This window comes from Nerophis ophidion, linkage group LG07 (assembly GCF_033978795.1).
Source record: "Nerophis ophidion isolate RoL-2023_Sa linkage group LG07, RoL_Noph_v1.0, whole genome shotgun sequence".
NCBI lineage: Eukaryota > Metazoa > Chordata > Actinopteri > Syngnathiformes > Syngnathidae > Nerophis > Nerophis ophidion.
The window spans coordinates 15567809-15592406 of NC_084617.1; the positions used below are offsets into that span (position 1 = coordinate 15567809).

A 24598-nucleotide genomic window follows, 5' to 3' on the forward strand; every position below is an offset into this window, starting at 1 on the left:
ACAAATAGACATCAATTGCTTGAGTGGATATCTGTAAATATAACTACTCTTCATTAATAAAACAAGTAGCACTCATTGAGTTGCATGGCGAAGATGCCTGGTATACAGAATGCCATTATAGACTCCTTACATTGTTGTGTGTGCAGTATTTTATTGTAAAAGGCGGGTGAGTCAATGCAGCTTCCAGCTAAGCTGCATGAAAGGAAACTCTCCTTTTGAGTCTGCACCTCATTTCTCCCTTGACTGACCCGACTTTTCCTCACCTCACCTCACCACGTTGGCCTCCGTCCAGCGCCAGTTTGCCTTTTCAACCACTTCTTTATCCATCCATCCATTTTTTTCCCTTTCATCTCTACCTTGACTCAGGCAGTCCGTGCAGACGTTATCAATCATAGTAGTTGATGTGATGAAACGTGTTCAAAGCGCTATTGATTCTGGATCATCATTCATGGCGTGCTGGGTTCTGCAAAGTGGCGCACTTAAATAGAATTCTTTTGTTGTGCTTTGATGTAACAGCAAACTGTCTCCTTGGTTATTTTATTATTTGCAATTCTTGCAGCCCGTCCACTTGGCGCACAGCTGTTTCCAGTTGGAAGCCTTCGGACAGACCTTCACGCTGGACCTGGAGCTAAACCAGTCAGTATTGCTACGCTTCTTCTGTTTACACGCAGCGCCTCTTAAAGGGGAACATTATCACCAGACCTATGTAAGCGTCAATATATATCTTGATGGTGCCGAAAAAAGACCATATATTTTTTTAACCGATTTCCGAACTCTAAATGGGTGAATTTTGGTGAATTAAACGCCTTTCTGTTTATCGCTCATGTGGTGATGACGTCAGGACGTGACGTCTCCGGGGTAGTACAGCCGCCATTTTCATTTTCAACACATTGCAAACACCGGGTCTCAGCTCTGTTATTTTCCGTTTTTTCGACTATTTTTTGGAACGTTTGAGACATCATGCCTCGTCGGTGTGTTGTCAGAGGGTGTAACAACACTAACAAGGAGGGATTCAAGTTGAATCACTGGCCCAAAGATGCGAAAGTGTCTGCCGCCAGACCCCCATTGAATGTACCAAAGTGTCTCCACATTTTACCGGCGATGACAGACATGGCACAGAGATGTATGGATAACCTGCAGATGCATTTGCAACGATAAAGTCAACAAAATCACAAAGGTGAGTTTTGTTGATGTTGTTGACTTATGTGCTAATCAGACATATTTGGTTGCGGCTGACTGCCAGCTAATCGATGCTAATATGCTACGCCAATCGATGCTAACATCCTATTACCGGCGATGCTAAGGCAGACATGGCACAGAGATGTATGGATAACCTGCAGATGCATTTGCAACGATAAAGTCAACGAAATCACAAAGGTGAGTTTTGTTGATGTTGACTGCCAGCTAATCGATGCTCACATGCTACGCTAATCGATGCTAACATGCTATTTAGCGGCGGTGCTAAAGCAGACATGGCACAGAGATGTATGGATAACCTGCAGATGCATTTGCAACTATATTACGTTTCCTTCCACCCACATTTAATGCGAAAAAACACTTACCAATCGACGGATTTAAGTTGCTCCAGTGTCAAGAGATGCGAAAGTCCTGATCGTTTGGTCCGCACATTTTACCGGCGATGCTAACGCAGCTATTCGGCCATGCTATGGCTATGAGTAGCGTCAATAGCTATTCGCTCAATAGCTTCAGTTTCTTCTTCAATACTTTCATACCCCAACCACCCGTTTCAATACATGCGTAATCTGTTGAATCGCTTAAACCGCTAAAATCCGAGTCTGAATCCGAGCTAATGTCGCTATATCTTGCTGTGCTATCTGCCATTGTTTGTTTACATTGGCAGCACTGTACGACGTCACAGGGAAATGGATAGTCGCATCGCAAATAGCGAAAATCAAGCACTTGAAAGCTTTTTTTAGGGATATTCCGGGACCGGTAAAATTTTGAAAAAAAAATTGAAAAAATACAACAAGCCACTGGGAACTGATTTTTTTTTATTGTTTTTAACCCTTTTGAAATTGTGATAATGTTCCCCTTTAAACACAGCAGATGTTCACATTAGTGTTTTGGCACACTCTTTGACACTGATGTGTCCACTCTGCGCAGTCACCTCCTGTCTTCAGACTACGTGGAGCGCCAATTCACGCAGGACGGACAACCTTCACAGTCCTGGGTAAGAACATTTTCGACATGCCTGTCATCTTTCATGTAGCTGGAAAATTGACACAAAATAGTAGAAACAGGGGTTGTTAAGAGTCGATGCTTTGATTCCAACATGCAAAAATTACAGTGGAACCTGAACAAGGTTTCTAAATCAAAGTTTGCATAGTGAAGAATATTTCACCGTAACAATAAATATTAATATTGGGTTTCAGCTTTGAGAAAAGTCAATATTTTAGTGGAGGTTTGTACACTTTGAACACAATATAAAGTGTTGCACAGTACTGTATATCAAAGATGAATCAACTTTCTCTTTAATAAGCCCAAAAAAAACATCAAGATGTTGTTCTCTGTATGTGCTACTCTTCTTACACACACACACACTCAGAAGCACTTTGGTACCCTCAAAAATGATCAGAAATCACAAAAGTCCTTAGTATTAAAGGGGAACTGCACTTTTTGGGGAATTTTGCCGTTCACATCCGTTATGAAAGAGACCCTTCCTCTTGGCACTCAGCATTGAGGGTTGGAATTGGGGGTTAAATCACCAAAAATTATTCCTGGGCGTGGCCACTGCTGCTGCTCACTGCTCTCTCACCTCCCAGGGTGTGATCAAGGGTGATGGGTTAAATGCAGTGAATACTTTCGCCACACCTAGTGTGTGTTTGTGACAATTATGGGTACTTTAACTTAAACTTAACATGACGACAGAAAAAAAAGGTGCTTGTACGGCTGGTCAATATGGCTGAAACATGTTTCATAATATATGTTTGTTGTATTGGTCAATAGTAATAATTATTTATATTTTTATGTCCTATGGAAAATATGAACCAGGAGAAAAATAAATTAAATGTTAGCAATTTTATTTTAAAATGTAACCTTCCTCTGATTACATCTCCTCAGCTATCAAGGCAGAAAGGAAAGTAAAGGAAATGTTAACACAACCTCGGAAAACACTTATTGTAAACAAAATTCTAAAAATTCCAATAAACACTTAACAAATACTTAAAATAAGGAATATGTAATAAATGATTAATGAAGTGTAACATAATAGTGCAAAATGTGAAAATGTAAACATTGAACAACCTGAGAAGGAAAATTTTTTGCAGCTTTAGTGCCAGGAAGTTTTGTGGCCTGTGTAACATTTTATTCTTTTTTAAGTATGTATATTAATTTGGGTTATGCAGTAATTATTATTCAAACATTATTGGACCACATTTTTTATAAGTATTTGTTATATTTTGTTATTTATTCTAATTATACAGTCCTGCACTTTAGTTCCTACCTATTGTTGTTTCCGTACATCCGAATAGCAAGGGTTGAAAAGAAAATATGAGCACGTCGAAGGACTACGGTTTGAAAAAAAACAAAAAAAACTGCCATACTATTGAGGTGACTTTTGCTGTTTTATCCACAATTTATTCGCTCCCTGCAGTGCTCATTTTTACTTTCTCTTCTCACACTATGCAAAGAATCAAAAGCGAGATTGCACAACCAAAATAATAGTTGATGCTGTTACGCGGTTGCTGTTTAGTGTGTCTCTCCCATTGCTCATAACCACTTGCTTTTTTTGCTATGTTACCAGACCCCGAGTGTTTTTAATAATGCAACCATTCTTTCCGGTTCCCTGCGACCCAAAAAAAATATTTTTATCGAACACCTTTTATATTGATTTTAATGACATGTCTATTGGGATATATATTGATATCGTTTTATCAGCCTAGTCCTATTTGCTTGGATTTGTGCAAGCGAACACTTGAAAACATCAACATTTTTACCTGCATACATAGTTTTCTGGATTTGAATGTACGTCAATTTTTAGTAGAAAATCTTCACAACTCTAGTTAGTTACATGAGGCCCCAGGTTCCTATGAGGTGTGTTACGAGAGTTATGATGTGTGGCAGTTAGGGGCGCAGAAAAGGGGGGGTAAAGGAGACGGATTCTAGGGGCCCATGATGGAGGGGGGCTCAGAGAGGCCCCTAATGATGATGTTGCCGCTGTGTTGGGGGCCCTGTAAAGATTCTTTTCATGGGGCCCAAAATCCCTAGCGGCGCCCCTGGTGGCAGTTACTCCGTGTGCACATAAAGCCCTCTTCCGGAACGCTACAATATACACCCCCACTACCACGAAATCCCGCCCACCTCAATCCCACCCCCCACACATCAAATCCCCCCTCCATCTCCCGAATTCGTAAGTCTCAAGGTTGGCAAGTATGATGCAGCCCCATTAATGTGTTTATTAGCAAAGATGATTAGATAGTACCAAATTGTTGCTCTCCAAATGTATATTTGGTGTGCCATTGACGTACATCTTCTATGGCTCAGGTGGTAGAGTGGTTGGCCCCCACCCGATCGTTGTGAGTTCGGTCCTTAGTCCCCCTGTCACCATGTCGAAGTATCTTGAGCAAGATACTGAATTCCCATTTGCTCCCGATGCTGTCATCAGCAGGTGAATGTAGTTCCTTGAAGGCAGAAAAATTCTATGTATAAACCCTATAAGTATAATCCATTTACCATTCTCGGCAACGTGGGTCATCCCTCCAATGGGCTCACCACTCATAGGAGGGGCCATAGAGGTCGGGTGCATTGTGAGCTGGGCGGCAGCCGAAGGCAGGGCACTTGGCGGTCCGATCCTCGGCTACAGAAGCTAGCTCTTGGGACGTGGAACGTCACCTCACTGGGGGGGAAGGAGCCTGAGCTAGTGCGCGAGGTAGAGAAGTTCCGGCTGGATATAGTCGGACTCACCTCGACGCACAGCAAGGGCTCTGGAACCAGTTCTCTCGAGAGGGACTGGACCCTCTTCCACTCTGGCGTTGCCGGCAGTGAGAGGCGACGGGCTGGGGTGGCAATTCTGGTTACCCCCCGGCTCAAAGCCTGTACGTTTGAGTTCAACCCAGTGGACGAGAGGGTAGCTTCCCTTCGCCTTCGGGTGGGGGGACGGGTCCTGACTGTTGTTTGTGCTTACGCACCAAACAGCAGTTCAGAGTACCCACCCTTTTTGGGTACACTCGAGGGAGTACTGGAAAGTGCTCCCCCGGGTGATTCCATTGTCCTACTGGGAGACTTCAACGCTCACGTTGGCAACGACAGTGAAACCTGGAGAGGCGTGATTGGGAAGAATGGTCGCCCGGATCTAAACCCGAGTGGTGTTTTGTTGTTGGACTTTTGTGCTCGTCACAGTTTGTCGATAACAAACACCATGTTCAAACATAAGGGTGTCCATATGTGCACTTGGCACCAGGACACCCTAGGCCGCAGTTCCATGATCGACTTTGTAGTTGTGTCATCGGATTTGCGGCCTTATGTTTTGGACACTCGGGTGAAGAGAGGGGCGGAGCTTTCTACCGATCACCACCTGGTGGTGAGTTGGCTGCGATGGTGGGGGAGGATGCCGGACAGACCTGGCAGGCCCAAGCGCATTGTGAGGGTCTGCTGGGAACGTCTGGCAGAGTCTCCTGTCAGAGAGAGTTTCAATTCACACCTCCGGGAGAACTTTGAACATGTCACGAGGGAGGTGCGGGACATTGAGTCCGAGTGGACCATGTTCCGAACCTCTATTGTCGAGGCGGCTGATTGGAGCTGTGGCCGCAAGGTTGTTGGTGCCTGTCGTGGCGGTAATCCCAGAACCCGTTGGTGGACACCAGCAGTGAGGGATGCCGTCAAGCTGAAGAAGGAGTCCTATCGGGTTCTTTTGGCTCATAGGACTCCGGAGGCAGTGGACGGGTACCGACGGGCCAAGCGGTGTGCAGCTTTAGCGGTCGCGGAGGCAAAAACTCGGACATGGGAAGAGTTCGGGGAAGCCATGGAAAACGACTTCCGGACGGCTTCGAAGCGATTCTGGACCACCATACGGCGCCTCAGGAAGGGGAAGCAGTGCACTATCAACACCGTGTATGGTGCGGATGGTGTTCTGCTGACTTCGACTGCGGATGTTGTGGATCGGTGGAGGGAATACTTCGAAGACCTCCTCAATCCCACCAACACGTCTTTCTCTGAGGAAGCGGTGCCTGGGGAATCTGTAGTGGACTCTCCTATTTCTGGGGCTGAGGTTGCTGAGGTAGTTAAAAAGCTCCTCGGCGGCAAGGCCCCGGGGGTGGATGAGATCCGCCCGGAGTTCCTTAAGGCTCTGGATGCTGTGGGGCTGTCTTGGTTGACAAGACTCTGCAGCATCGCGTGGACATCGGGGGCGGTACCTCTGGATTGGCAGACCGGGGTGGTGGTCCCTCTCTTTAAGAAGGGGGACCGGAGGGTGTGTTCCAACTATCGTGGGATCACACTCCTCAGCCTTCCCGGTAAGGTTTATTCAGGTGTACTGGAGAGGAGGCTTCGCCGGATAGTCGAACCTCGGATTCAGGAGGAACAGTGTGGTTTTCGTCCTGGTCGTGGAACTGTGGACCAGCTCTATACTCTCGGCAGGGTTCTTGAGGGTGCAAGGGAGTTTGCCCAACCAGTCTACATGTGCTTTGTGGACTTGGAGAAGGCATTCGACCGTGTCCCTCGGGAAGTCCTGTGGGGAGTGCTCAGAGAGTATGGGGTATCGGAATGTCTTATTGTGGCAGTCCGCTCCCTGTATGATCAGTGTCAGAGCTTGGTCCGCATTGCTGGCAGTAAGTCGGACACGTTTCCAGTGAAGGTTGGACTCCGCCAAGGCTGTCCTTTGTCACCGATTCTGTTCATAACTTTTATGGACAGAATTTCTAGGCGCAGTCAAGGCGTTGAGGGGTTCCGGTTTGGTGGCCACGGGATTAGGTCTCTGCTTTTTGCAGATGATGTAGTCCTGATGGCTTCATCTGGCTGGGATCTTCAGCTCTCACTGGATCGGTTCGCAGCCGAGTGTGAAGCGACCGGAATGAGAATCAGCACCTCCAAGTCCGAGTCCATGGTTCTCGCCCGGAAAAGGGTGGAGTGCCATCTCCGGGTTGGGGAGGAGACCCTGCCCCAAGTGGAGGAGTTCAAGTACCTAGGAGTCTTGTTCACGAGTGGGGGAAGAGTGGATCGTGAGATCGACAGGCGGATCGGTGCGGCGTCTTCAGTAATGCGGACGTTGTATCGATCCGTTGTGGTGAAGAAGGAGCTGAGCCGGAAGGCAAAGCTCTCAATTTACCGGTCGATCTACGTTCCCATCCTCACCTATGGTCATGAGCTTTGGGTCATGACCGAAAGGATAAGATCACGGGTACAAGCGGCCGAAATGAGTTTCCTCCGCCGGGTGGCGGGGCTCTCCCTTAGAGATAGGGTGAGAAGCTCTGCCATCCGGGAGGAGCTCAACGTAAAGCCGCTGCTCCTCCACATCGAGAGGAGCCAGATGAGGTGGTTCGGGCATCTGGTCAGGATGCCACCCGAACGCCTCCCTAGGGATGTGTTTAGGGCACGTCCAGCTGGTAGGAGGCCACGGGGAAGACCCAGGACACGTTGGAAAGACTATGTCTCCCGGCTGGCCTGGGAACGCCTCGGGATCCCCCGGGAAGAGCTAGACGAAGTGGCTGGGGAGAGGGAAGTCTGGGCTTCCCTGCTTAGGCTGCTGCCCCCGCGACCCGACCTCGGATAAGCGGAAGATGATGGATGGATGGATGGACATGTTTTTTTTTCTCTCATTACAAAAAGGGAGCTACATGCTTTCTAATTGGTCATTGGACCCTAGTGGCTGTAAACGGTAGAGGTTTGACATCTTGGCATCTTGGAAATTCAGCACCTCCCGGGACAAATTTTCTCCCGAAAATCTCCTGAAATTCAGGCGGAGCTGGAGGCCACGCCCCCTCCAGCTCCATGCGGACCTGAGTGCTGTGTATGAAGAGCGTGTCTGCCCAATGACGTTATAACTGTAGAATGATCGAGGGCGAGTTCTTGGTTTCTTATGTGGGTTTATTGTTAGGCAGTTTCATTATCGTCCTCCCAGCGCGGTAAAACAACACACAACAACAGCAGTCCGTTTTAGTCTACCGTAAAGCAGTCCGTCTGCCAAACAGCAATGTTGTGACACTCTTAAACAGGACAATACTGCCATCTACTGTACATGCATATGGTTAGAAAAACAAGGATGGACAATTCAACCCTCAACAATGAGTAGATGAGTGTTATGTGTGTGTAAATGTGTAAATAAATGAACACTGAAATTCAAGTATTTATTTTATATATATATATATATATATATATATATATATATATATATATATAATTCACTGAAAGTAAAGTATTTCTTTTATATATATATATATGAAATACTTGACTTGGTGAATCTATGAATCTAGCGGTAAATATACTCCTCCCTTCTTAACCACGCCCCCCCAACCACGCCCACCCCTCCTCCCGAAATCAGAAGTCTCAAGGTTGGCAAGTATGTGGCAATCGGATTGGACGCCTAGTACGTGCTTTAACAAAAGAAAGAACAACGAGACTTCATATAGAAACTGGCATAGGTGTGAACTTGGAACGCTCGTCAATCAAACAGATTGTTGTCTTTCGGCCCTTTTCAACCAAAAGCAAGTTTTGGTTTCTGCAACCTCTATATAGTTAGTGGAACCAGGGGCTCCTGTAGAAGTGTGTGATTTGTGTTTACACCGCATTTCACAGTTCTGGGTAGTTTATACCAGTGGTTTTCAACCTTTTTTCAGTGATGTACCCCCCTGTGAACATCCCATCCATCCATCCATTTTTTACCGCTTATTCCCTTTTGGGGTCGCGGGGGGGCGCTGGCGCCTATCTCAGCTACAATCGGGCGGAAGGCGGGGTACACCCTGGACAAGTCGCCACCTCATCACAGGGCCAACACAGATAGACAGACAACATTCACACTCACATTCACACACTAGGGCCAATTTAGTGTTGCCAATCAACCTATCCCCAGGTGCATGTCTTTGGAGGTGGGAGGAATATTTTTTTAAATTCAAGTACCCCCTAATCAGAGCAAAGCATTTTTGGTTGAAAAAAAGAGCTAAAGAAGTAAAATACAGCACTATGTCATCACTTTCTGATTTATTAAATTGTATAACATTGCAAAATATTGCCCATTTGGACTATTTGGAAAAAAAGATATAAAAATAACTAAAAACTTGTTGAAAAATAAACAAGTGATTCAATTATAAATAAAGATTTCTACACATAGAAGTAATCATCAACTTAAAGTGCCCTCTTTGGGGATTGTAATAGAGATCCATCTGGATTCATGAACTTAATTCTAAACATTTCTTCACAAAAAAAGAAATCTTTAACATCAATATTTATGGAACATGTCTACAAAAAAATCTAGCTGTCAACACTGAATATTGCATTGTTGCATTTCTTTTCACAGTTTATGAACTTACATATTTTGTTGTATTATTCAATAAATATATTTATAAAGGATTTTTGAATTGTTGCTATTTTTAGAATATTTAAAAAAAAATCTCACGTACCCCTTGGCATACCTTCAAGTACCTCCAAGGGTACGCGTACCCCCATTTGAGAACCACTGGTTTATACAAATACGGCTGATGACGTATGGAGGAGTTGTTGACTATATTTCTACAATGACACCGTGTAAATAAACGGACAATATTAGGTCACTGTATTTTCACTAAAAGGTAAGTATATGAAATACAAAGCAATAATAGATTGTAGATTGTACCCCGCCTTGCGCCCACATGCAGTTGAGATAGGTTTAAACACCCCTTGCGATCCGAACTGGACAAGCGGTACAGAATGGATGGATATGATTTAAAAAATAAAGTGTACCGAATTTTTCATAAAAACGTCAGGCTTTTGTCCGCAATGTCCTACAGTCAAGGTTGTCCTCTCAGTAAATGATGAATTCATGAGGGTCTGGCGGTTCCTTGTGGTCCATTTCAGCTGCAAATAACAATATATAAATAATAAACGTCAGTGTTTATCTCACGCAGACAACACAAACACATCGGCTTTAACATTAGCTTGTTAGCATTAACATTCTTTTTACTCGGGTTGAAGCTAATAACTAAACAGTGTCACTGACTACTTTTACAACATGTGATAAAGTAAGTAGTTCATCCATACATCCATTTTCTTCCGCTTATTCCCTTTTGAGGTCGCGGGGGGCGCTGGCGCCTATCTCAGCTACAATCGGGCGGAAGGCGGGGTACACCCTGGACAAGTCACCACCTCATCGCAGGGCCAACACAGATAGACAGACAACATTCACACACTAGGGCCAATTTAGTGTTGCCAATCAACCTATCCCCAGGTGCATGTCTTTGGAAGTGGGAGGAAGCCGGAGTACCCGGAGGGAACCCACGCATTCACGGGGAGAACATGCAAACTCCACACAGGAAGATCCTGAGCCTGGATTTGAACCCAGGACTGCAGGAACTTCGTATTGTGAGGCAGACGCACTAACCCCTCTGCCACCGTGAAGCCCTAAGTAGTTCATATTTTATATCATTTACCTTTGTTCCACTTGTGTGCCGCAACCTTTTTTTTTCCACATTTCTCCAACAAAGTCAGAGTTGTAAGCAGCTGAGGATGTTTGCTTCAAGTCCGGCTTCAGGTTTGCAAAAAATAATAAAGTGCAAAAAAAAAAAAAAAAAAAAAAAAAACACTCCAAAAAAGTTCAACTGATCAGAGTTTTTCAGCACAAAGATGCCCCAGGAGGCCCGGGCTCGATTCCCGACCAATGCAACGTACTTTTTTTTTTTACCATGAATTGATTAACGTGGACCCCGACTTAAACAAGTTGAAAACCTTATTCGGGTGTTACCTAGGGGTGGGCAATATCGCAAATTTGGGTATCGATCGCCGATACCGGAAGTGTCGTCATCTGATGAGGGGGGGGGGAGGACTTCGGGGTATCGATACTTTTGAAAAACAAATTTGTACTTTTGCCTTTATTAATTGATTATGATAATAATACAACACAGGACAACGATTTAAGTCAAAAAATAAAATTATTATTACAAAAGTAATATCAATAGCAATACAGTAATGCAAATAAGGTGCAAACAACTACTGAACCTGGCTAGTCGCCTCAAAACACACAAACACTTAAGGTAAATGACAAAACTGTAGTTATTGAACAAAGTTCTAAACATGAACACAAAAGAACTGAGAAATTCAAATAAAAAAGTAATAATATCAATTACAATAAAGTAAATAGTGCAAATAAGGTGAAAACAAATACGGAACTTGGCTAGTCGCCTCACAACACACAAGAACTTAAGTAAAAAAGAAAACACTAGTTATTAAACAGTTGTAAAAATGAACACAAAACAAAAGAACTGAGAAATTCTTATCGTTATTTTAGTGCAATAAAATACTTTACAGTTTACAACCAAGACATTAAGTCGCACTTCAAACGCACGCGTGTGTGTGTGTGTGTGTGTCCGAGTGAACCTCGGAGCAAATTATACTGATGTGTGTGCGCGAACGCACCAAGCATCATGTTAATTGTATTTATTTTATTTTGGGTTGAAGATTAATTTTTAAAGGGTCTCTAAATCTCGTTCGCGACCCATCACTAGGGAGGAGGGTGGAGTGGTGAGGAGCGCTGCGCTGCGCTCACATTTTCTTTTAAAACTGAGTGATTCGCTCAATTTGGTGAAGTTGTAATGACTGATTGGCATAGTAATGCCGGGTTTGTCCCTCCGTGGATGCGTCGACAAGAACACAGCAATAGTAAGTTTAAATGATTTATTAAACTTAACAAAAGCAGGCTACGAACAAAAAAGCTGGAGCTAACAGACAAAATAAACCAAGGGCGCTAGCATAAAAGCTAGGAATAGAAAACACAAAAACTAAGACTGGCACAAAGGCACACAAAAAAGGAAAAACCATTCATCAGCGTGAGAGCTGGAATAAAACAAAGGTTTAGCGTGAAAAGCTAGCGAGAATATACTTACATGAAGTCAGTCAATACTGCTGCTAGAAGGCAAATTTATGGACCCAGACTGAACAAAGAAAAGAGGAAAGCTTATACAGGGAGAAATCAAGGAGAACCAGGTGTGTGTAGAAAACGAGGAGCAGGTGAAATCAATGTGTAACCATGGTAACGGACTAAACAGGAACTAAGTGGGTCAGAAGAGAATGAAACAAAGATGGAAAAATAAACGTGAAGATCTGAGTCATGGATCGCAACAGAAGTATCGATACGATACCGATACTCACCAAGTATCGATACTATCGATACTTGGTATTGATACGCCCAGCCCTAGTGTTACCATTTAGTGGTCAATTGTACGGAATATGTACTGAACTGCGCAATCTACTAATAAAAGTTTCAATCAATCAATCAATTTCTCTTTGTTGTCAAGTTTTTTTGTAATAGAAATACACAAGAAATAAGAAATAAACAAGTCATCGTCCTTGCATGCCGCGTAATAGCGGCCGTGTGTTTGAAAAATAAGTTTTAGGAATGCCGCCAACGGTGTTCAACCAATCAGTGTTCGGCAGCACAGTACTGCCCCCCCCCCCCCCGAAAAAAATTCAGGGTAGCTTCGAAATGTCCCGCCTAGCGAGCAGGAATTTCGAAAGTCTCCTGAATAACTATATCTACACGCGTAGTTTTTGGTGGAAACACAGGGGGAACATCTTTTAATTCCTGTGGTAGAAAATAGCCTGTTGTCAAGGCAACAGCTGTTGTGTTGCATCTCATGAGCTTGTGCAGGTGTACCTAATGATGTGGCCACTGGGTTTATTTTAAGCTCAATCGAATGTAGAAGTGCTATTTTGGAAAGCAGTTTAAAAATACCCTTCCACCTGACCATAGTGTACTTCTGGATGTTTCAAATGTACGTTTGCTTAAAAGGCACAAAGCAGTATGCTCTGGGACATGGGTGTCAAACTCTGGCCCGCGGGCCAAAATTGGCCCTTGAGGCAATATCAAATTAAACATTAGAGCTGGCCTGCCGGTATTATACAGCGGCGATGCCGCGCTAATACTCATACTTGCCAACCCTCCCGAGACTCCCGAAGTTCAGTGCCCCTCCCGAAAATCTCCCGGTGGTACCATTCTCCCGATTTCCACCCTAACAACTAATTGGGTGGCGTGTTTTAATGGCACTTCCTTTAGCGTTCTCTACAACCTTGCATCACGTACGCTTTTCCTACATACAAACATTGTGCCAATCTAGTCACACAATATAAGCGGATTTTACACACACATAAGTTAGTGCAAGGATACTTGATCAGGTCACACTGAGGGTGGCTGAATAAACAACTTTAACGCTGTTACAAATATGCGCCACACCGTGAACCCACACCAAACAAGACTGACAAACACATTTCGGGAGAACAGTCGCACTGTAACATGACATAAACACAACAGAACAAATACTCAGAACCCCTTGCAGTACTAAAACTTCTGGGACACTATAATATATAATTTAATATGCCATTGATATTTTTTAATTATTATTATTATGTTTATTTGTTCAATATTCAATGCAAAACTTGTTTGGGTCCCTATTAAAAGGTTAATTTGTTCAACCTTGGCCCGCGGCTTTGTTCAGTTTAAAATTTTGGCCCACACTGTATTTGAGTTTGGCATCCCTGCTCTGGGACAATGGTTCTCAAATGGGGGTACGCGTACCCCTGGGGGTACTTGAAGGTATGCCAAGGGGTACGTGAGATTTTTTAAAAATATTCTAAAAATAGCAACAATTCAAAAATCCTTTATGAATATATTTATTGAATAATACTTCAGCAAAATATGAATGTAAGTTCATAAACTGTGAAAAGAAATGCAACAATGCAATATTCAGTGTTGACCGCTAGATTTTTTTGTGGACATGTTCCATAAATATTGATGTTAAAGATTTATTTTTTTGTGAAGAAATGTTTAGAATTAAGTTCATGAATCTAGATCTGTGGTTCTTAACCTGGGTTCGATCAGAGTTTCGGCAGAGCATCAAGACACACCAGACTCATGAATTGATTAACGTGGACCCCGACTTAATTAAAGAAGTTGAAAAACTTATTCGGGTGTTACCATTTAGTGGTCAATTGTACGAAATATGTACTGTACTGTGGAATCTACTAATAAAAGTTTCATTCAATCAATCAATCAATCAATCGTGTAAATAATAACATCTCACTATCGGCGTATCTGCAATGTAAAGTTAACATTTGTATGACAATAAAAAGGAAGTTTAAGTATTATGGATACCCCCCAAACAATGGTCCCTCTAATTTTACATCTAATTTGCAAGTGTGTCATTTGTTGTGAGTTCATGCACTGTGTTGGTTTTGTTCTTTGCACAAGGTGTTCATGTTGTGCACTAAAAAAAAACATAACTTTGTCTTGAATTTGAAAATATATATATATATATTTTTTCCACTAAAGAAGGGTTCGGTGAATGTGCATATGAAACTAGTGGGGTTCGGTACCATCAACAAGGTTAAGAACCACTGATCTAGATGGATCTCTATTACAATCCCCAAAGAGGGCACTTTAAGTTGATGATTACTTCTATGTATAGAAATCTTTATTTATAATTGAATCACTTGTTTATTTTTCAACAAGTTTTTAGTTATTTTTATATCTTTTTTTTCCAAATAGTTCAAGAAAGACCACTACGAATGAGCAATATTTTGCACTGTTAAACAATTTAATAAATCAGAAACTGATGACATAGTGCTGTATTTTACTTTTTTATCTCTTTTTTCCAACCAAAAATGCTTTGCTCTGATTAGGGGGTACTTGAATTAAAAAAATGTTCACAGGGGGTACATCACTGAAAAAAGGTTGAGAACCACTGCTCTGGGGTATACTGTACAGTTGTCACGGTTAGTTGGTGTTGAACCCCAAGATGCAGAGACGAAGGCAGGCATAGAATATGAAGACATGATTTAATATAAATAATAGAACAAGAACAAACAAAGAGCATGCACGTGGGCGGAATAACAAACTAAGGGAGCTAGCACTGGGAGCTAGAAAAACAAAAAGGAACTTTAGCATAGAAGCTAGTGGAAAACAAACAGAAAAACTGGAAATAGCTAATGCTAACCGAAACAGCTTACCGCTACGACGAATAGGACAAAATGTAGCACGACAGGTAGTAGCTGTAACAAAACGACACGACAAGAGTGACATGTGGCAACGACAGTACAATACAATGATCCAGCAACTGACACAAGACAAAGCAGGTACAAATAGGAGCGGGCTGATTGGCAACAGGTGTGGCCAGGTGCCAATCAGCCGCTGCTGAGGAGGAACACCGCACTCAGGGAACAAGACAGGAAGCTGACAAAATAAGAGCACTAGACAGGAACTAAAGACAGGAGATACTAAACACAGAGGAAACAGACAAATGCAGAGGAAAAAACTAAAACATAGAAAAACTGTCAGGGGAAAGCCCGACAACAGTAATCTTCTCAAAATAACAATAGAAAGGATGACATAGTCCAGAGAGGATTTAAAGTACAATCTAGTAGCCAAGAGGGATGCTAATGTGCTTTTCTGCTCAAATGAGCCACCTATAGAGCCCCATCCCAGCATGCTCCTAACTCTCCTTCGGTCCTCCTGACCAATCGTGATTCTGTCTCCATGGCAACCAGTTAGCTCAGCAGTGTCATTAAGTTCTTGGCAGCCCAGAGAATGAGACACGACTGAGATAAGAGCCGTGTGCTGCTAGCAAGAGAGCAAGAGGAGGAGGAAATGGGAATACAAATTCCACTCGGACAAGATGAAGCTTTCCCGTGTGCCTGGAAGGGAGAGGGATGCTGCAGGGGATGGAGTCCTACGTCGAGGCCAGATTGTGGCGCCGCTTGATGGCGGCATCACGTGACTCTTTGGACGCCGCAGGACGTGGGAGGCGTGATGCGTTGATGTGCGTCACCAAATTTGGCTTTTTTTTTTTTTTTTAAACACTTCCATTCGAGGGATACAGCAGCATCCTCGTTTTGAGGTTGGTTGGATAGTTCAATTTTTGGTCAAATTGAAAAAAAGAGAAGAAAATTAAATAATTAAGGCTGTCAAATTTAGTGCTTTAACCCAGGGGTCACCAACCTTTTTGAAACCAAGAGCTACTACTTGGGTACTGATTAATGCGAAGGGCTACCAGTTTGATACACACTTAAATAAATTGCCAGAAATAGCCAATTTGCTCAATCTACCTTTAATAAATAAATCTATATATATTAAAAAATGGTTATTTCTGTCTGTCATTCCGTCTTACATTTTTTTCCTTTTACGGAAGTTTTTTTTTTAGAGAATAAATGATGAAAAAAACCACTTAATTGAACGGTTTAAAAGAGGAGAAAACACGAAAAAAAAGATAATTTTATTTTGAAACATAGTTTATCTTCAATTTCGACTCTTTAAAATTCAACCGTAAAAATTGAAGACGAAAAACTAGCTAATTTGAATCTTTTTGAAAAAATTAAAAGAATTCGTGGAACATCATTAGTAAATTTTCCTGATTAAGATTAATTTTAGAATTTTGATGACATGTTTTAAATAGGTTAAAATCCAATCTGTATTTTGTTAGAATATATAACAAATTGGACCAAGCTATATTTCTAACAAAGACAAATAATTTTTTCTTCTAGATTTTCCAGATTTTTTTTTTTTAAGGAATTCAAAAGACTTCGAAATAAGATTTAAATTTGATTCTAAAGATTTTCTAGATTTGCCAGAATATTTTTGGGGGAATTTTAATTATAATGAGTTTGAAGAAATATTTCACAAATATTCTTCGTTGAAAAAATAGAAGCCAAAATGAATAATTAAATAAAACATTTTTTATCATTCTTTACAATAAAAAAAAAAAAAATTTAGTTGAACATTGATTTAAATTGTAAGGAAAGAAGAGGAAGGAATTTAAAACGTATATGTGTATAAAAATCTTGAAATCATTTTTAAGTTTGTATTTTTTCTCTAAAATTGTCTTTTTGAAAGTTATAACAAGCAAAGTAAAAAAATGAATTTATTTAAACAGGTGAAGACCAAGTCTTTAAAATATTTTGTTGGATTTTCAAATTCTATTTGAGTTTTGTCTCTCTTAGAATTAAAAATGTTGAGCAAAGCGAGACCAGCTTGCTAGTAAATAAATACAATTTAAAAAATTGAGGCTGCTCACTGGTAAGTGCTGCTATTTGAGCTATTTTTACAACAGGCCAGCGGGCGACTCATCTGGTCCTTACGGGCTACCTGGTGCCCGCGGGCATCGCGTTGGTGACCCCTGCTTTAACCCATGCGATTAATCACAAACCATTATTGCGTTAATCCTGGATGGACACAGATTAATTGGGAAAAAAAAAAGAAAATTAAAGCGTTATCATATTGTAATTAAGGCTGTCAAATTTAATGCTTTAACCCGTGCGATTAATCACAAAACATTATTGCATTAATCATGGATGAACACAGATTAATCGCGCAATTAATTTTGAGTGCACATGCTCCTTAACCCCGGCTGGTTACCTGAAAGGCGGCCAGGGTTTTTATACGGTCAATGCATACGCCAGAGCAAAGAACAAACAAATGACAGGCGGGCCAGGAAAGTATCAGCACTCTCTTTTTACGAAGCCACGCTGTTGTAACACTTGTCTTGCTGAAATAAGCAGGGGCATCCATGATAACGTTGCTTGGATGACAACATATGTTGCTCCAAAACCTGTATTGACCTTTCAGCATTAATGGTGCCTTCACAGATGTGTAAGTTACCCATGCCTTGGGCACTAATGCACCCCCATACCATCACTGATGCTGGCTTTTCAACTTTGCGCCTATCTGTTATTTTCCTCTTTGTTCCGGAGGACACTACGTCCACAGTTTCCAAATATAATTTGAAATGTGGACTCGTCAGACCACAGAACACCTTTCCACTTTGCATCAGTCCATCTTAGGTGAGCTCGGGCCCGGCCAAGCCGGCGGCGTTTCAGGATATTGTTGATAAATGGGTTTGGCTTTGCATAGTAGAGTTTTAACTTGCACTTACAGATGTAGCGGCCAACTGTAGTTACTGTCAGTGGTTTTATGAAGTGTTCCTGAGCCCATGTGGTGATATTCTTTACACACTGATGTCGGTTTTTGATGCAGTACCGCCTGAGGGATCAAAAGTGCGTAATATCATCGCTTACGTGCAGTGATTTCTCCAGATTCTCTGAACTTTTTGATGATTTTATGGAACGTAGATGGTAAAATCCCTAAATTTCTTACAATAGCTCGTTGAGAAATGTTGTCCTAAAACTGGTGACCCTCACCCCATTCTTGTTTTTGAATTACTTAGCATTTCATGGAAGATGCTTTTATACCCAATCATGTCACCCAACTGTTCCCAATTAGCCTGCACACCTGTGGGATGTTCCATATAAGTGTTTGATGAGCATTCCTCAACGTTATCAATATTTATTGCCACCTTTCTCAACTTCTTTGTCTGGCATCAAATTCTAAAGTTAATGATTATTTGCAAAAAAAAAAAGAATGTTTATCAGTTTGAACATCAAATATGTTGTCTTTGTAGAATATTCAACTGAATATGGGTTGAAAATGATTTGCAAATCATTGTATTTCGTTTATATTTACATCTAACACAATTTCCCAACTCATATGGAAACGGGGTTTGTAGAATCACAGCTGACCTGGACATTTGAAAGGTCTCTTGCCGTCTGAAATTCTCTTAATGTATTCATGTGTGATTTCCACAAGCTTATGTACAGACGGAAGGAGAAACATGGCGTGTATGGATGACTCGCCTTCACATTTCCAGTGGTTAGCTCCGAATTACAAAATAGCTTTTTTTATGAAGCTGGCTGTGGCGCGTTCTTTCTGACGTCACTTCCTGTGTGGGGCGCTGTCTTTCTGAAGTCACTTCCTCTCCGAACTCAGTTTGTAAACGATCAATGAGTCCATACAAATCTAAGAGCCGGATATTCAAGAAATACATGGCGCACTTACCCATGTAAAAATTTGTTTGAGGAGGGGGACCTTAAACGATAGTTTAGTGTGGCTGAAACGGGGCTTAGGCTATTCAATTATTCGTTTAAGGGGTTATCCGGCTTAGTGTAGACATAGCCTCAGCCCATACTTACCAACCTTGAGTACTCCGATTTGGGGGGTGGGGCGTGCTTAAGAGAGGAGGAGTATAATTCACCAACTTGAGTATTTCATATATATTTTATATATATATATATATATATATATATATATATATATATATATAAATATATGTATGAAATGCTTGACTTTCAGTGAATTCTAGCTATATTTATTTATTTTATTATATATATAAATAAAATAAATAGTTGAATTTCCGACGGCACCTATCAAATACACAGTAATAAAAACACAGTTGTTCTACTAACTTTACTGTGCTTGCTGGTTACTAAAAAAACAACAACAACACTTACCTTTCACTATTTGAGTAACCTTTGTTCTGCCATTTGCGTATTGGCGAGCGATCTCCGAATCCGGGAACACATATCACAGATTTGTTGTAGACATCCGCAAATGAGAACGGGATGTTGCTTCCAGCTATCATCAGCATAGCCGTCTTCGTCTCAGCATAAGTTACACCATCGGGTCTCCATTTTGCGAGGTGGCCCATAATACTGGGTTGTGAATGATGCTGCGCTGCGGATGCTTTGTGCTTCGCTGACCGTTCATGGCTGAGTATATCCGTTCGGCAGCCGTGTTCAATGGAGAAGTTTGTTCTACAAAATTTACAGGCAACATACCCCTTCCCCTTCAAACTCTCCTAGATAAACTGAAATTCTTGTTTCCAATCGTTCTGGAACCTGCAAGCTTATTTCTTCATTTTGCTCATCGACGGTGTAATATATTGGGTTGGAGTCAATAACCAGGCGACGTGATAAAGTTACATCTCTTTACTGTGGGCTTCAAAACAGACTCCCTAATGCATGTTCCTTGACTGCACTTAAAGGCCTACTGAAGTGAGGATTTCTTATTCAAACGGGGATAGCAGGTCCATTCTATGTGTCATACTTGATCATTTCGCGATATTGCCATATTTTTGCTGAAAGGATTTAGTAGAGAACATCCACGATAAAGTTTGCAACTGCAGAAAAGCCCTGCCTCTACCGGAAGTCGCAGACGATGACGTCACATGTTGATTGTTCCTCATATATTCACATTGATTTTAATGGGAGCCTCCCACAAAAACAGCTATTCGGACCGAGAAAACGACAATTTCCCCATTAATTTGAGCGAAGATGAAAGATTCGTGTTTGAGGATATTGATAGCGACGGACTAGAAAAAAAAAAACAAGTTAAAAAAAAAAAACACGATTGCAATCGCGTTGCATTGAGACGGATTCCTACGTTTTTAGAGACATTTACAAGGATAATTCTGGGAAATCCCTTATCTTTCTATTGTGTTGCTAGTGTTTTAGTGAGTTTAATATTACCTGATAGTCGGAAGTGCTGTGAAGCCATTGCCCGTGCATTGGTAAGGTGGGCGGGGTTGGGGGCGCGGTGGTGTAAAATATATTCAGGGAATGTCACAGATACAAAGGATTCTGGGTATTTGTTGTGTTGCGTTTATGCTGTGTTACTGTGAGGATGTCCTCCCGAAATGTGTTTGTCAATCTTGTTTGGTGTGGCTTCACAGCGTGGCACATATTAAGTGTTAAAGTTGTTTATATCCCAACCATCAGTGTACTCTATTACCCAGTATGCCTTTCAATCTTGTACGTGTGATTGCGGAAGCTGCACACAACATGTTGCCAGACTAACAATCGGTTTGTACATGTTGTTGAAGGTGTCAAAGGCAATGGCTTCACAGCACGCCCCTATTCTTGTCATCAGGATGAACACCAATTGGATATTCGCCAGAACGTTAGCGGCTCCAATTGTCTTCATTACTCTGTGAAACGGGTTTAAATAGCTCTGTGAGTGGTAAAGGTGGCCGACCTCTGATGTATTTCAGCGGACGAATGTCGGGCGGTTGCGGTTCTGATAAAATTTTGGTTCGGGTGGACGGCGGGTGGATGACGACTTTGGTGATGCGGTTGCGGATGATATAATTGCCTATCCGCGCATCTCTAGTCACAACATTGCTGAGTCAGGTTCTCATGAATTCGCCTGAATTTCGGGAGATTTTCAGGAGAAAATTTGTCCCGGGAGGTTTTCGGGAGAGGCCCTGAGTTTCGGGAGTCTCCCAGAAAATCCGGTAGTATGCCTCAGCCAAACTCCCTCAAAGTAAAGTTGCTATTTTCAACACCAACAAAGCAAGTATGCCTGATCGAAAATACTCCAACGTAATGTAGTGCTACACTCTCGCTTGATGCTCATTTATATTGGATTTACCAAAGACAGGCTAATATTATCATAAGCCAATTTTTCATGTTGATTTTAACACCTTCAAATTTAGTAACAAAAACTACGACTAAGGTGAATTTTACAATCAAACAGCTGGTGTTTAATAAGCACAATACGTAAAGTACAAACACTTCGCAGGGTGTGACATAACACATTAATTTTTCACATTCAGGTGCCTATACAGTTCTACCATCTACAGTTGTGATCAAAATGATTCAACCCCCACACAATTTTGGTGTTTTAGCAAGTTGGACATTTATTTCGTATGTTGTTTATAGTCATATCAAATAAAGAAGTGTCAAATAGACAAATGCGACTTAAATTGTAACACTGTATTTTACAAAATACCAAAAAAGGACATTTTTCTTAATATCTAATTGACAAAATGATTCAACCCCCTAGTTACATACATCTTTAGTACTTAGTAGAACACCCTTTGGCAGTAATGACATCCTTCAAACGTGATACATAACCAGACACAAACTTCTTGCAACCATCTACAGGTATTTTAGCCCATTCCTCTTGGGCAAAGGCCTACAGTTCATTCATATTCTTGGGCTTGCGTGCTGCAACTGCCTTCTTCAAGTCCCACCACAGCTTTTCTATAGGATTTAGGTCTGGCGACTGTGAAGGCCACTCCAGAGTCTTCCAGCCCATCTTCTGCAACCACTCTGATGTTGATTTGGAGGCATGCTTGGGATTGTTGTCCTGTTGGAAGGTCCAATGTCTCCCAAGCCTTAGCTTTGTCACTGACTTCATGACATTTGCAGCTAATATATCCTGGTAGGAAATATAATTCATAAAGCCTTGAACGCGCTGGAGATTCCTGGTACTTGAGGCAGAGAAACAGCCCCAGAGCATGATTGACCCCCCACCATGCTTAACAGTAGGGAAGGTGTTCTTCTCTTTGTAAGCTTCATTTTTTCTCCTCCAGACATAACATTGATTCATAGGCCCAAAGAGTTCCAGTTTTGTCTCATCACTCCATAGAACAGTTTCCCAAAACCTTTGGGGTTTGTCAAGATGATTTTTGGCATACTGGAGTCTATTTTTTATTGTACCTGGTAGTCAGAAGTGTGGTGCGCCTGGGAGTTCTGGCATGGAGGCCTTCATCTCGTAGTGCGCACCTTATTGTCTGGGAGGAAACCTGCGTTCCCCCCTCTGCAATGTCCTGTTGTAGTTCTCAGCTGTTACCCGGGGGTTTTTCACCACTGTACGCTTCAAATACCGGACAGCATCCTCTTTCTACCACACCCAGGTGGTGTTTCCACTGTGCCTTTAGCTTTAAACTTGCGAATTATGCTCCCAACTGTGTCTCTTGGAATGTGTAATGTCTTTGCTATTTTCTTATATCCATATCATTTCTTATGAAGAGAAATTACCTCCTCTCTTGACTTCTTTGACCACTCCCTGGACTTCACTGTGTTGCAAATTCACCATTGACCATCTACAAGAAGCTGAGCGTCACAGTCTTTTTCAATCAGTTTAATTGTTGCTCGTTATAGTTCTAATCACATCTACAGGTGTTTTCAACGCCTGATTGAAAAGACCTTATTCAAATTCTGTTCTTAAGAGTTATGATCTTCAAGGGGTTGAATAATTTTGTCAATGAGATATTAAGAGAAATGACACTGTTTGGTATGTTACAAAATATAATGTTGATTTCAAATTGCTTTTGTCTATTTAATGCACCTTTATGTGATATGACTATAAACAAAATACGGAATAAATGTCCAACTTGCTAAAACACCAAAATTGTGTGGGGGTTGAATAATTTTGATCACAACTGTAATATCTTGGAAGTGCAACTGCATTGCAAATGAGACTCAAAATGTGTAACAATTGACAGCACAGTTATAATCAGCTCATTTTTAAATGTTACATTGAAAGAATATAACATTATCATCAAACAATCCACTTTTATTGGCACACATAAAAGCACCGGAAATTGGTATCGATTCCCGGGTACAAGGACATGGTACGGTATTGGTTCAAATGTGAATGTTAACCATCTCGAGACAGAAGTAGGTCACAAGCCTTTTTTTCCGCAGCGGGCGATGTTGCATACGCTGAGAATGTGAGAGTTCCCGCTTTTATATGGCAGCTGACCTATCACGACAAGCTGTGAAGTTGCAGAGTGTGTCCCTGCTTTAAACACCACTTTGTGTGTGTGCGTGTGTCTGCAGGGAGGGGAGCACTGCTACTACCAGGGAAGCTTAAGAGGCGTAACGAACTCCTGGGCCGCCCTCTCCACCTGTCATGGACTGTGGTCAGCAGACACTCCCCCCCCTTTGAACTGTATTGTTACATAATTCATGTATTTACTTGTACATTCAACTGTATCACTCCTACTTTTTATTCAAAGCGGGGTATTCTCAGATGGCCTCTTCTCTTACGGGATTGAGCCGGTTCACAATGACAGCAATCAGGTATATGTTTAAAGTCAACATTCTATATGCAGTATATATATATGTTTATATATATATATTTGTAGGTCCTAATGACACCTGTCTGTGTAGGAAATCGGCGCCCACCTGATCCACAAGATGCCTGATTTTAGGCTCTCTCCCCACTGTGCAGGTAGGCGAGCACGTTGATGGTCATTCAACATCTAGTATGGCCTCATGTGGTATGCAAACTGTGCATTGGACATTTCATTAGGCAACAGCTAATGCAAAAGTGTTCATGAAAATGTCTGCTTTACTTGATAATAATTTCAACTCGTAATACTGCACTGTATCGCACTGAGATTCGATTTTTGTACTCTGAGCCTCTTGTTGTTGCTAAATATCCATCCATCCATTTTCTACCGCTTATTCCCTTTTGGGGTCGCCGGCGCATATCTCAGCTACAAACGGGCGGAAGGCGGGGTACACCCTGGACAAGTCGCCACCTTATCACAGGGCCAACACAGATAGACAGACAACATTCACACACTAGGGCCAATTTAGTGTTGCCAATCAACCTATCCCCAGGTGCATGTCTTTGGAAGTGGGAGGAAGCCGGAGTACCCGGAGGGAACCCACGCATTCAAGGGGAGGACATGCATACTCCACACAGAAAGATCCCGAGCCTGGATTTGAACCCAGGACTGCAGGAACTTCGTATAGTGAGGCAGACGCACTAACCCCTCTGCCACCGTGAAGCCCTGTTGCTAAATAATGTTACCAAAATATTAGCAACATGTCAAAGTATGGT

The 24598-nt window shown here is 42.0% G+C and overlaps 1 protein-coding gene across 9 annotated transcripts in view; it reads left to right on the forward strand.

Annotated features, from left to right (window-relative positions):
• LOC133555939 (disintegrin and metalloproteinase domain-containing protein 11-like) overlaps positions 1–24598 on the forward strand; it is a 108155-nt gene that overhangs the window by 23688 nt on the left and 59869 nt on the right. For all 9 annotated transcript variants that reach the window (XM_061905421.1, XM_061905425.1, XM_061905423.1 and 6 more), the window contains 5 exons: positions 560–636; positions 2125–2191; positions 23587–23669; positions 23766–23829; positions 23920–23980. In XM_061905421.1, coding sequence (XP_061761405.1) covers positions 560–636; positions 2125–2191; positions 23587–23669; positions 23766–23829; positions 23920–23980 — 352 coding nt within the window. The remainder of the gene's footprint in view (positions 1–559; positions 637–2124; positions 2192–23586; positions 23670–23765; positions 23830–23919; positions 23981–24598) is intronic.